Raw genomic sequence first — 12,508 nt, forward strand, 5'->3', positions numbered from 1 at the left:
GTACAGTTTCGAATCAGCGCAACGCCTCGCAGAAGATGTGTCGTGATTCGACACAGTGTTCCGAAACATGTCACTGAGTCGTTCCGAATGTTTTGAAACAGCAGAATGTCGCCATGGATATGTCGCTTTTTCCCAAGCCTCTAGATGTCGACTGAATTAGAATTTTGTTCACTAGGTGGCGCAAGAATCAATAACGCAAGAACTTGGCTCTAGTACGTCATTTGTCCGTCAGATTTTATACGTCATTGTCGTTTATAAACGTGACGTCATTATTAGAATGCGTACAAGATGCAAGGGCAGTAGCTACTGTTGACATGTATTTTTTATACGTTGTATCTGTATTTTCAAGTTGCTGGAACAATTGCAGTGAAATTAATGTACTCTAAAACTGTGTTGTTAAGTATAGGGATTGTAACTTAGTTTTTTATAGATAAAATTGTGCTATTATTAACTCGATCGTGTGGAAGTTTTCTTTGCATGGGTGTGTGCTTGTGGGAGTTACCTAAATAGAAATGGAATAGACTAGTGGTAGTCCTTGCTCTTACGCAAACGAACATATTGTTATGCAAAGCGTGGGTAAACACAACGCTGACTAATAAAATTTGCGTTGCTTCAAGACATTGGAGCGTTTGTTTAGAGTTTCAGTGAACTTCTCTGGTTCTCATCGTATTATTCTTTAAATGTGACTGCCTGCCAATTGAGACGTGAGAATGGAAGAAGAAGATATCGGCAGGGATTTACGAAGGAGTAGTAGGTCAAGATCACATACTCCATTCATCCGGGCAAGTCGTGATAGGGACAGTACAAGTACATACGGTGTAGAAGAAAGTAAACATGTAACATCACATACACAGACAAAAGGAAGGTAAGTGCTACTAATATGCATGGACTGATTTGACCTAAATAATTTCTTCGTGCATCATTTTCATTTTGCGCGATAGGGAACATTATTACCGGCTATTTAAGGGAGATCAGCATAGATATGCATTGTTCTGTGTTTAATAACGGTCCCTGATAATCAGGTTCGTCTTTTTCGTTAATGTGGCAAGTTAAAGTTTCTATTTGATAACCAAAATTGACGACAGGAGACGGCCGAGGCTTAGCTTCTCACTTCAGTTTCATCTCTTTCCGCTGTCATAAACTAACAACGCAACCACGCCTTCGCTTTCTTACGAATTATTATAAAATATTCACGTGCATAGTGCAATAGGCCTTCCATCTGAAACTAATACTAAAAACAGACCGATGGTGAGAAGAGAATTTAAAGATTGACAAAGATGCTTGAAGCGTGATTTATTATGCTTTGAAGTTGCATGACCACAGGCTATTTCATGAAAATAATGATTCAGTATTTTAATGAAAGTGGCGAGGTCTAGTCATCTGTAAGCAATTAACTTAGTCCCTACGAAATGCCAAGTGATCTGTGTTGTGATTATTTTTGTTTATAGTAAAATAACGTTAGAAGCAACTAAAATCCTATTAGTAGGTAGTTATTTTAGGTACATTGGTGAAAAATTAATTATATCGTTCAAAAATAAATGGGAAAATTTTAGAACACGGATTGCTCCTACCAAATTATGTCTTAAAATACTAAAAAGAGCAGATTTGTCTGCGTTTGTTGAATGCGCATCATTATATTTAAGAAAAGGCACTTTTCAGTGCCAATAATTTATTTTGTGTGCACAAGGTTGAAATTTTGAAGAGGGAAAGGGTGCAGTCTGTGTTCTGGAGTTTATTCAAATTACCAGCATAGGCCTATAATAATTGTAGGCTATAATGTTATTAAATGAGTAAAATGTATAGTCTAATGAGAAGTATGTGTCATCTTTATAACACCATTTTTTCTTATATCTTTTAGGCAAAGAGGAGGTAGCCGTCAGAAATCCAACACAACCTCAGTTGTCGAATCTCGTACAAGTGAAGTAAGTGTCACAACACACAAACACGTGCGCAGGAAGACTGGTAATGAAAGTGACTCTTCCATTGAGAATGCAGTAGAAGATCAGCAAAAGGTACATTTCTTTTCTATTTAAGATTCATTAAGAAAGAATTGCATTATTAATTAATCTTATCATTTGTTAAAGGGCTCTCTTTTAAATTATTGTCTATTGTAGGCTAGAAATGGATCTTTTACAATTGTATAATTATTATTTAGTCAACTGAAGACAGGTCTGAACCTCACAAGTAATACCAATAAGGCATCACTTAAGAGGCAACTAAGCCAGAAGATAATGGGGTAGGATGGCCAGTGTAGTGTAGTATTTAAATTCCGTTAAATTAATCGCTGAAAAATTGTAAATAGGCCTATTGTTTATAGTAAAATAGTGTTAGAAGCGACTAAAATCCCATTAATAGATAGTAACTTAGTGGTGACAAATTAATTGCATCGTTCAGAAAATAAATTATCCCTGTATCTATATTGTATTGATACAAACATATTGATGAGAGTGAGGATATACCAGTTTAAATGAATTGGTAGAAGTTTTTGGTGTTTGAACATGAATATGATTACCAGGCAACCTACCATCCAACACAGTCATGCAGAACCTTTTTATTTAATAATTGTTGGTCTTTCTCTTATCATTCACTATGTGTGAGTTCCAAGAGTGGCTGCTTTATAAAGCACACGATTTGTATTTAATGTAATTTCTAGAAACCATAGGCCTGTGTAAGATGTCTCATAACCATTAATCTATGCAAATACTGCAGTAAGAATAAGTTAGCAATGATTGATTGTATGTGTAATAAATTGTGTTACTGGTACCAAATGCTTGAGTCTGTAAGTGTGATGATTGTACCAAATATTTGTATGTACCTTTATCAGATATTTTCGTAGTATGATTAGTGAATATTTTCTTCTTGTGTTATTTACCAGATCGGCAGGCGATCAGATCGCCAGAAAGCAAAACGTCGCTTGCTTATTAATGGGGCAATGCCACGAAAAGGAGATGAAAGGCTTGCCATGACAGCAGATAGTGTGGAAGAAGAGACAGTGCAGAAAAGACATCACCACAAAACAAGCGATTATTCAAGTGAAGAAGGAGAAGGCCTTGCATATCAAGTCTACAAGCAAGCAGGAGATTGGTGGAAGTGCGTATATATAAACATTAATCATTGGCATGTTTGGTATTTCTAGGTAGATTTATGCTTCCTTTAACAAAATACAGTAATTGAAGTCAGAAAAAAATATATTTTCATAATCGTTTACTTTAGTGATACTGTTTGTATCCACTATTTGTATAGTTCCTGTGTGATTTCTATCCAGCTGTGCTTCAGGCTACCCCTCACTCTCCGGAAGTTAGGTTAGATTAGATTAGTTACTTACATGTTAAACAGTTCCCTTCTCCGAGATGTTAGTTTCTCTTGTGGCTACATTGGGCACGTCAATAACTACAGTTATTGCTAAAGTAATTACAGTAGAACCTCTATTATCCGGGTAATGAACAGTTAATCGAAAAAATCGGATAATCCATAACCTAAAACATTTTCATAAATTAAGTACAGTTTCGTAATTTCTTCCATGATGTTTTGTTTAATATGGTAGTGGATCAGAATTTTACTAATTTAAGTCAAAAATGGATTTTTTCTACGATAGTGCGTAAAGTTGCATTTTACCCACTGTTATCAGTGTGTGAAGTGAGCCCTTAAAACACTAGTGATTAAAAAAAGTAAGTAAACACTTCAGGCACTGCTATTCATTTTACACACTGCCAAAGAAAATGTACAAACTTCATTCAGTAAGAAATTAATACATTATCTCGATCTTTCATTACTGGTATTTAAATAATACATGTAACGCAAATAAGGAACAAATTTAACATTCATATCTATATTTTAGCCCATATTATTCTGAAGTTACATGTAATAGGTACTCACTGTAACAAGATTTATCATTCAGCTGTTGATTACATCGCCAGTTTAGAGGGCCATGAAATCGTGAACTTTAATAAAACAGGCTACCATTCCATGGATACTTACTTCTTAATGGTTCTGAGTTTATATGGCCATGCCATCGTGATCGTAACCTTTCCTGTGATCATATAATCTTTCCAACTTGAAATATTTATTTAATGTGAATTTGTGCTATCGTAGAAAAACATTATATGATATATATTCGTAAAGTTATCTTTTTGGCTCTCCTATGTTTGTGAAACTAGGCGAAATGCCAAAAAGAGAACCTTTACGAACTTGTCTCATAAATAACTATTTAAGGGCCAAGGAAATTCTGTGTTTGCTATCTGCAGAAAGATAGGAATAATACATAGATCTCGTCTTATGGATGTACATACATGATACACTTTGCCTTTTAATCACGCACAGTTGTAATGCTAATCTCTTATTCTGATGCGAAACAAATTATGGTTTTCCTTTTGCAAATATGTATTAATGTAAGGTACTGAACAGTACTACATGGTTTTTTCTGCAGCAAAAAAAGAACGAAAGAAAAGACAGTCCAGATAATTTGCCGATCGGTTGATAGGGTGATGGATAATTTGGGCTCTGCTGTAATTACAATCATTTTTAATAGGCCTACATAATTTTCTTTAAAGTATTAACTTTACAAACAGTAACTTAAGTTAAAAAGTTAAATAAATTACATTCAGTGTCCTTATTGTAATTACGAAAAGAAATAGACTTAAAAATGTAAAATTTTCATTCTGACCTGCAAAAAAAGGACATACAATATTATGTAATCATTTGTAACAGGTCAATTCATTCCTCCTTACGAATAGGTGCTACATTAGGTGGAATTATGTGTATGATTAAAGGATTCAGCTAGTGTTGGGAAAAATCGAATTATTTGACTATTAAAATCATTCGAAATGCTCACAATATAATTCGGTAATTTGTTTACTTTTCTTACCACTATAAGAAGCCATATTAAGTTACATGTTTTATTTCATGTTATAAGAGCTCCATATTCAGGATCATGTAGTGTAATAGTAGAAGGATATGCTTTGAATATTGTGTGGGGGTATTTTGTACTAACTGTCCAGTATCTGACCTTGACCTTCATTTGACGAAACACTTGAGCAATATGACGTGAAAAGAGAAAGAGTTAATCTTCCAATCCATATATGTATATTTTTTTCGAAAGATTTCATTCGAATAATTTAATCCTATAATCAAATCATTCTGTTATAGAAATCATTTGATTATTCCCAACACTAGATAAAGCATGTACAGTTTGCTTGTGCTTGAATGCATGTTAATCCTATTGCTTACTGCTGTATGAAGATCTCTGGGAGTGTAGAACAGTGTTGCATGTACATATTAGAACTGTACTTTCTTTTTATATGAAAAAGAATTTGTTTTTTGGCTAAGAAAAGAAAACAGTGCCTCATAATAAAATACTTGAAAATGTTTAGATTTCCAGGACCAGGTATCAATCCCTGGACCTTTGGCTGAGCGTGCCAATGCTCTACTGACTGACCTACCCAAGAATTATACCAGATCCTGTCTCAATTATTCACCTTATTGAGTCGAGGTCTGGTATAGTTCCTGGATAGCTCAGTCGGTAGAGTGTTGGCACTCAGCCAAAGGTCCTGGGTTCAAGATACCCAGCCCTGGAATAATTTTTCTCTTGAAATTATTCAAGTCAGCTTTACAGGGAGCTAATACTTGAAAGCCAGATTTGTATGTATTAATCTACTTTCTGAAAACGTTGTATAATGTTATGCATATGAAACGAGAAGGTGTGTATGTATATATATATATATATATATATATATATCAGTTCTTGCACTGCAGTGGGTATGCTTGTAGCATTATAAGTCAATAAAACTAATTTAGTCTAAGAATTAATTACCTAGGTTTTTAAATATATTCAGTTTCAAATAACAGTGATTATTTGCAAATTCCTTTTATACACTGTCTGAATTTGTGAAGTATGATTTGTTTCTGAGGTCGTTAGAGGTGACTGTCTTGTTTCCCAGATTTAATTTGTTATAATTATCTAAATAATGGTATTTTGATTTAAAGTTTATTGCAAGCTTATGTTTAGCATACCAAATTACAGCATTACTACCAAATGATCCTTTTTGTTTATGTGCTACAATAAAAAAAAGTGCTGATAATACGTAAGAGAAATGTTTGCATATTTTATATATTAGTTTGTGTAAATTATATTATTCTTATAAATAAAGAATATGACACTCGGGAGGAAATTAAATGCAGAATAAATGTGGGAAATGCCTGTTATTATTCTGTTGAGAAGCTTTTGTCATCCAGTCTGCTCTCCAAAAAGCTGAAAGTTACAATTTATAAAATATTTATATTGCCATTTGTTCTGTATCGTTGTGAAACTCGGACTCTTATTTTGACAGATGAACAGAGGTTAAGGGTGTTTGAGAATAAGGTGCTTAGGAAAATATTTGGGGCTAAAAAGGATGAAGTTACAGGAGAGTGGAAAAAGTTACACAATGTATAACTACACACATTGTATTCTTCACCTGACATAATTAGAAACATTAAATCCAGATGTTTGAGATGGACAGGGCGTGTAGCATGTATGGACAAATCCAGAAATGTATATAGAGTGTTAGTTGGGAGACTGGAGGGAAAAAGATCTTTGGGGAGGCCAAGACATAGATGGGAGGATAATATTAAAATTGATTTGAGGAAGGTGTAATATGATGTTAGAGACTGGATTAATCTTGCTGAAGATAGGGATTGATGGAGGGGCTTACGTGAGAGCGGCAATGAAACTCCAGGTTCTCTAAAAGCCATAAGTAAGTAAGTAATATTATTCTTATAGTGGAATTTCTAGATATTTCTATCATACTATAGAGGATATTATCTTCAGTGTTTCGTATAGTCTGGCTAAGTACTTTTAGGGAGAGGTAGGACGAGATGACTCAGTTACATTAGGCCTACATTTAAACTGTTGTCACTTAACTGCTAGCAGAAATGTAATCTACTCAGTTGAACCTCTCTCTCACACACTGACTTACTGTTGTCACTTAGCAACTACCAGAAATGTAATCTACTCAGTTAAACACATCTCTCACACATTGACTTACCACTTACTCATTGGATCACTTGAATTGAATGTGACATTCTTAATTTTGTTACCTCTCCATCAAGATGAAACCAGTTAGGAGATTCAAAATTTTGAAGAGAGTTCTCTTTACGACACCCAATTAACATCCAAAATTTACACAACTCACCAATTATTAAAGTTTATATTTGACACAGTGTTAGTTAATTACAAGAATTGCAGGAAAATTAAACGATGATTTAATACAGAGTTTTGGATGTCTGTATCCTAATTCTGCAATATCTCGACTGGTTGTCATTTAAATTATTTCATAACAGAGAATACATACAGTACTTGGTTTTTAGACAGGGAGATTTATAATTACCTGTACAAACTTTGTGAGTGTAATGTAGAGGTAAAATAAAACTAAAATGTTCTATATAACTTCTCTCGCAAATCCTTACTTTCATAGTTATAATGCATAATGTCCTACCTTGCTAGGCATCAAAAACATGGGCCAGTAAAGCCTTCGGATGTGTCACGTTTGCCTACATAGCGACTGCGGTAGTTGTTTGTTTTTCGTACATCCACTACAGTTGATTCCGATCTGATTGGATTTTGTTTACTGAAAGTAGGTATGTTTAGTTGTATGGTGCTGTTGCAGTTTCTAATGTCATCACATCTTGTAAGTACACATTCATCTGTCGTTATATCTGTACTTCATTTGTGTACAATACAATAGATTGGCCAGCCAGATCACCGGATCTGAGCTCTCTGGACTTTTACTTTTGGGGCCGTTTAAAGATGCTCATTTATCTCACTCAAATTCCGAATGTAGCAGAACTACAGCAGCGAATGGCTATGAAATTGTTCAGAAATGTGTTGAACGGGGTCTGTAAAATTCTAAGATCAGTCCTATCAGGTCAAAATCAACCATAGTAGGTATACAAATAACAAACATCTAATGCAGTTCCTATGTAGGCTAACATGACACATCCGAAGACTTTACTGGTCCATGTTTTAATACGTAACAAGATAGGACATTCTGCATCAACTCTGAAAGTAAGTTTAAAAGGCATGATGAGACCGATAAGCTAATTTGTTATTAGTGACAATCAAAATTTATTTCATGTGCCGTCTGTGCTTATTCTTATTTAACAACTATATTGGTTTTACAATATTTTTGTTACATAATATATCAATTGAACGTTTTCGGCTCTATTGAGCCATCATCAGAACCATGTATGATATAAGTACACATATATTGCAGTACAAGTAAACTCAATTAATATTAAATAACATGCTTCTGTGTAAAATCAGTGATTATATGGCAATAATTACATTATAAATACAAAATGGCTATGTAGGCCGTATTCAAGTGTTAAAATTGTTAATGTTAAAATTACATAAAATGCTTTAAAAGATTGATTATAATTTTTAAAGCATTTTATGTAATTTTAACATTAACAATTTTAACACTTGAATACGGCCTACATAGATGTTTTGTATTTATAATGTAATTATTGCCATATAATCATTGATTTTACACAGAAGCATGTTATTTAATATTAATTGAGTTTACTTGTACTGCAATATATGTGTACTTATATCATACATATGGGAATACATGGTCCTGATGATGGCTCAATAGAGCCGAAAACGTTCAATTGATATATTATGTAACAAAAATATTGTAAAACCAATATAGTTGTTAAATAAGGATAAGCACAGATGGCACATGAAATAAATTTTGATAGTCACTAATAATCTGAAAGTAAGGATTTGCGGGAAAAGTTGTCATATTTTACATGCAGTTATGAAATAGTGTTCTTACATGTGCCAATTTTATGTAAAGATATGCCCATTTATGTTGTTTGGTGAATGTTGTAATCATGCTTTTCCGATATCTATGCAGCTGTATGCTTCATTTCATATTATATGTGTGCAGGTGTAGAAAATTAGCCAAGTGCAATGTGCATGTGATATTTAATAATGTAAACTGAGATGTGCTTTATATGTTGGTGGCATGTTTTCCTTTTTATATATATATAATGATGAAGGTTTTATATACTAAGCACTTTAGAATTTTGATACTTTATACTGAAGCAAAGATTATTTTTTTAAGAGGAAGACTCACGTTTTACTAGTAGGAAATATAAATACTATCCCATAATTGAAGTCATCTTCAAATTTAATAAAAACAATTTCATTATCATGATGAACTAGGTAGACTTAAAATATTAGGTTCAGTTCTATAGAGATATTTAGCAATTTCCTTCTCCTTAAGTAGATGTGTTCATTATGTTTTCATCGTTGGTATTATCAGAATGGGAAAATGTAAACTGACTTATTACAAATAACTGCTTAATTCAAGATTACTGACAGATACGTATAAACATAGCCATTTTAAATTAACAAGCCATGTTCATACGCTTGGTAACATTGCTACTCCAGCAAATGGTGGTCCGATTGCAGAAATCATAGCAGATGACACATTTAAGAAATATGTTTAGAATTCCGTTTTTAATGACTTCATAGTAACTGAAAAAGCTTATGAGCGATTTCAACATGAAAGTTATTAATGATCTATATATAGTTTATTCATCCTGCACCGTGGCGTCGCGGCCTAAGGCATCCTGCCTAGGACCCGCATTACGGAATGCATTGTGGTTCGAATCCTTGTGAACGAAGAAATTTTCTCGTGAAATTTCGGCCAGTGTATGGGACCGGTGCTCACCCAGCATCGTGATGCACTTGGGGAGCGAAAATCCGGTTTCGCAAACCAGCTATAACGGCTAGGGGGATCATCATGCTAACCACACGATACCTCCATTCTGGTTGGATGATCGTTCACCTCTGCTTCGGCATGTGGACGTGAGGCCAGCAGCCAGCTGGTCTGTCCTAGCCCTTCATGGGCTGTAGCACCAGGATTTACTTTACTTTATACCTTTTATTCCACAGTTAGGAACTATAAACACAAAACGTGTATTTTATGGTATGTGCAGTTGTGGTGTAGGCTATTAGTAATCAAGGTAAAGACCCAATTTAATAAGTAGTATATTCCTACAACATACTACATGATAAAATGAAAATATTAAACAAAAAAATAATAGTTCATCTTCCTTTCTTTGATTTGCATTAAAATAAGAACTAATTTCTTAAAGAAATATTGACGTTTTAAAAATCAGTAGGCCTGTACCTGAAGTCAGCCATTAGGCCTATCAAATTATTGTGGACTATATTACTATACTGATAATAATGATGGGCTTTAAAAGAAAATTGTATTAGACAATAATTTGAAATTTACATCACCTTAAGCTTAAATATAAGTGATTGAATGGATTGAGAAATTAAAAACGTAACTAGGTACTAATCTAATATAGGCCTAATATTTTCGAATGTTCTACTGTGTCAGGTACACACTTAGTGTAATTGTTCAAACTTATGTTGGCAAACACAGAAAAATTTTGTGAATTGATACATTAAATAGCTGCCCATATACACACTGTTCTTCCAACAACACACTGCTAGATTTCAAACTAAACTCTGCCAATTGAATAAGGAGGATATCCTTCAGATCATTTAAAGGACTCTCATTGGTTTTTAAGTCTACTTTTAAAGTGAGGTTGTTATAAATCACAATGCTACTTACTACACTTATGTCACTATCAACTTACTGTTTCATTGACATAGTTTAATTTGTGTAGCCACACACAATCATTATTTCGTTTAAACAACCATTTCCACAGACTTAAATTTGCAGGGAACTCTTTTTATAAAGCTATTAAAATCACTTATTACGCCTATTTTCAATACATGTGCTTCTTTTTCCTTATTTAATTTGTCTATTGCTTTTCTAGAATTTGAATTAGGCCTATGTTTTTCATTTTGGAATTTACGAGGTACTGCATTGTTCAAAAGTTTAGGATACCCAACAAGTAATTTTATAAGTGTACCATCAGATTGTCTGTAGTTGTCATATTTTTTTTTGTCCAAGTTGTTGTTGCATACAGCTGTTGAAGAAGTAGGAGTCCAATCTTTTCGAGGTACTGCACGAATCCATGCTTTTTTTTATTTTCATCTTTGGGGAATGAAAATGTTCTTATATGCATGCCTGACTAATATACTATCATAGTTATACTTGTATTTGGGAACGCAGCATTGTCTAGGCATCTAAAATCTAAATAATTATACTTCATCATCATCGATGTAGACTGGACGAGCCAAAATTTTGTAGATATTAAGCCTGTTATGTTGTTGAACTTGTGATGGTTTTTTGGTTACCTGATTTATTACACCAGTAATTTTAATAAATTTTGAAATCTTTAGTGACACATCCTTCTCTTCTAGATATATTGTATAGCCTAAATAATTGAATGTATTGACTTGCTCAATTATTGTATTATTAATGCAGATTTTACTTCTGACTGGTACATTTCCTTGAAATGCCATACCGATAGTTTTTGTTTTGATCGGGGATATTTTCATGTCAAAATCTTCTGCTGTTCTCTGCAAATTGTATACTGCTTTATGTAATTCATCTTCAGATCTGGCTATAATTACTTGGTCATCAGTGTACAATAATGTGTCCAAGAATATATTTTCTAAGATGTTTATTCCTCCATGAGGACCTTGTCTCCATTGTTGTACCACACCTGTGGAGTAACGGTCAGCGCTCTGGCTGCGAAACCAGGTGGCCCGGGTTCGAATCCTGGTTGGGGGCAAGTTACCTGGTTGAGGTTTTTTCCGGGGTTTTCCCTCAACCCAATACGAGCAAATGCTGGGTAACTTTCGATGCTGGACCCCGGACTCATTTCACCGGCATTATCACCTTCATTTCATTCAGACACTAAATAACCTAGATGTTGATACAGCATCGTAAAATAACCAAATAAAAAAAATTCATTGTTGTATGAGAGCATTCATGTAGATTTTAAATAAAAGGGAAGACAAATATATACATCTAAAATGAAATAACATTTTTAGGTTGGGCAAGTTAAATAATATAAAAAACCGTTATAGTCATTCTGACCATTACAATTTTCCCATAGTAGCTACAGTAAAAAAGCAGCTGTTGAAAACAATATCCACCCATAAAAAACTAAATGTTAATTTAAATTAAAGTTTCACTACTATTTTCAATCATTCTCCCGCACTTGACTTTAAACTCCAGCGTGGAGCTGGCTTAGCCCTATGCCAACTTTGCCAATTCGAACAACAGCATGGCTTGTTAATTTAAGATGGCTGTGGTATAAATCATGCAGATATAATACACAAATTTTGTCCTACAATACTAAAAATTTGACCTCGAGATTGTCATGTAAGTATATGTATTCAGCATTTCTGAGTTGCAAAATTACTAGTATTTTTGTATATGCCTGAAATTTTATTTTACATTGTGTCATTTTGGAAGTAAAAACGTTTCTAGAGAGATTCATTTATAATTTGAGAGTGCAGAATTCATTTTTAACACGTTTTATAGTGTTGTTTATTCTGTAAATAATTTCCACCAAAAAAAAACTGTCAAAT

The 12,508-nt window shown here is 33.7% G+C and overlaps 1 protein-coding gene across 1 annotated transcript in view; it reads left to right on the forward strand.

Moving 5' to 3' along the window:
- Positions 1-261: 261 nt before the first annotated feature.
- LOC138701780 (klaroid protein-like) overlaps positions 262-12,508 on the forward strand; it is a 75,184-nt gene continuing 62,937 nt past the window's right edge. The window contains exons 1-3 of the mRNA XM_069829038.1: positions 262-865; positions 1,859-2,012; positions 2,876-3,090. Coding sequence (XP_069685139.1) covers positions 711-865; positions 1,859-2,012; positions 2,876-3,090 — 524 coding nt within the window. The 5' untranslated portion in view covers positions 262-710. The remainder of the gene's footprint in view (positions 866-1,858; positions 2,013-2,875; positions 3,091-12,508) is intronic.

This window comes from Periplaneta americana, chromosome 6 (genome assembly GCF_040183065.1).
Source record: "Periplaneta americana isolate PAMFEO1 chromosome 6, P.americana_PAMFEO1_priV1, whole genome shotgun sequence".
Lineage (NCBI taxonomy): Eukaryota > Metazoa > Arthropoda > Insecta > Blattodea > Blattidae > Periplaneta > Periplaneta americana.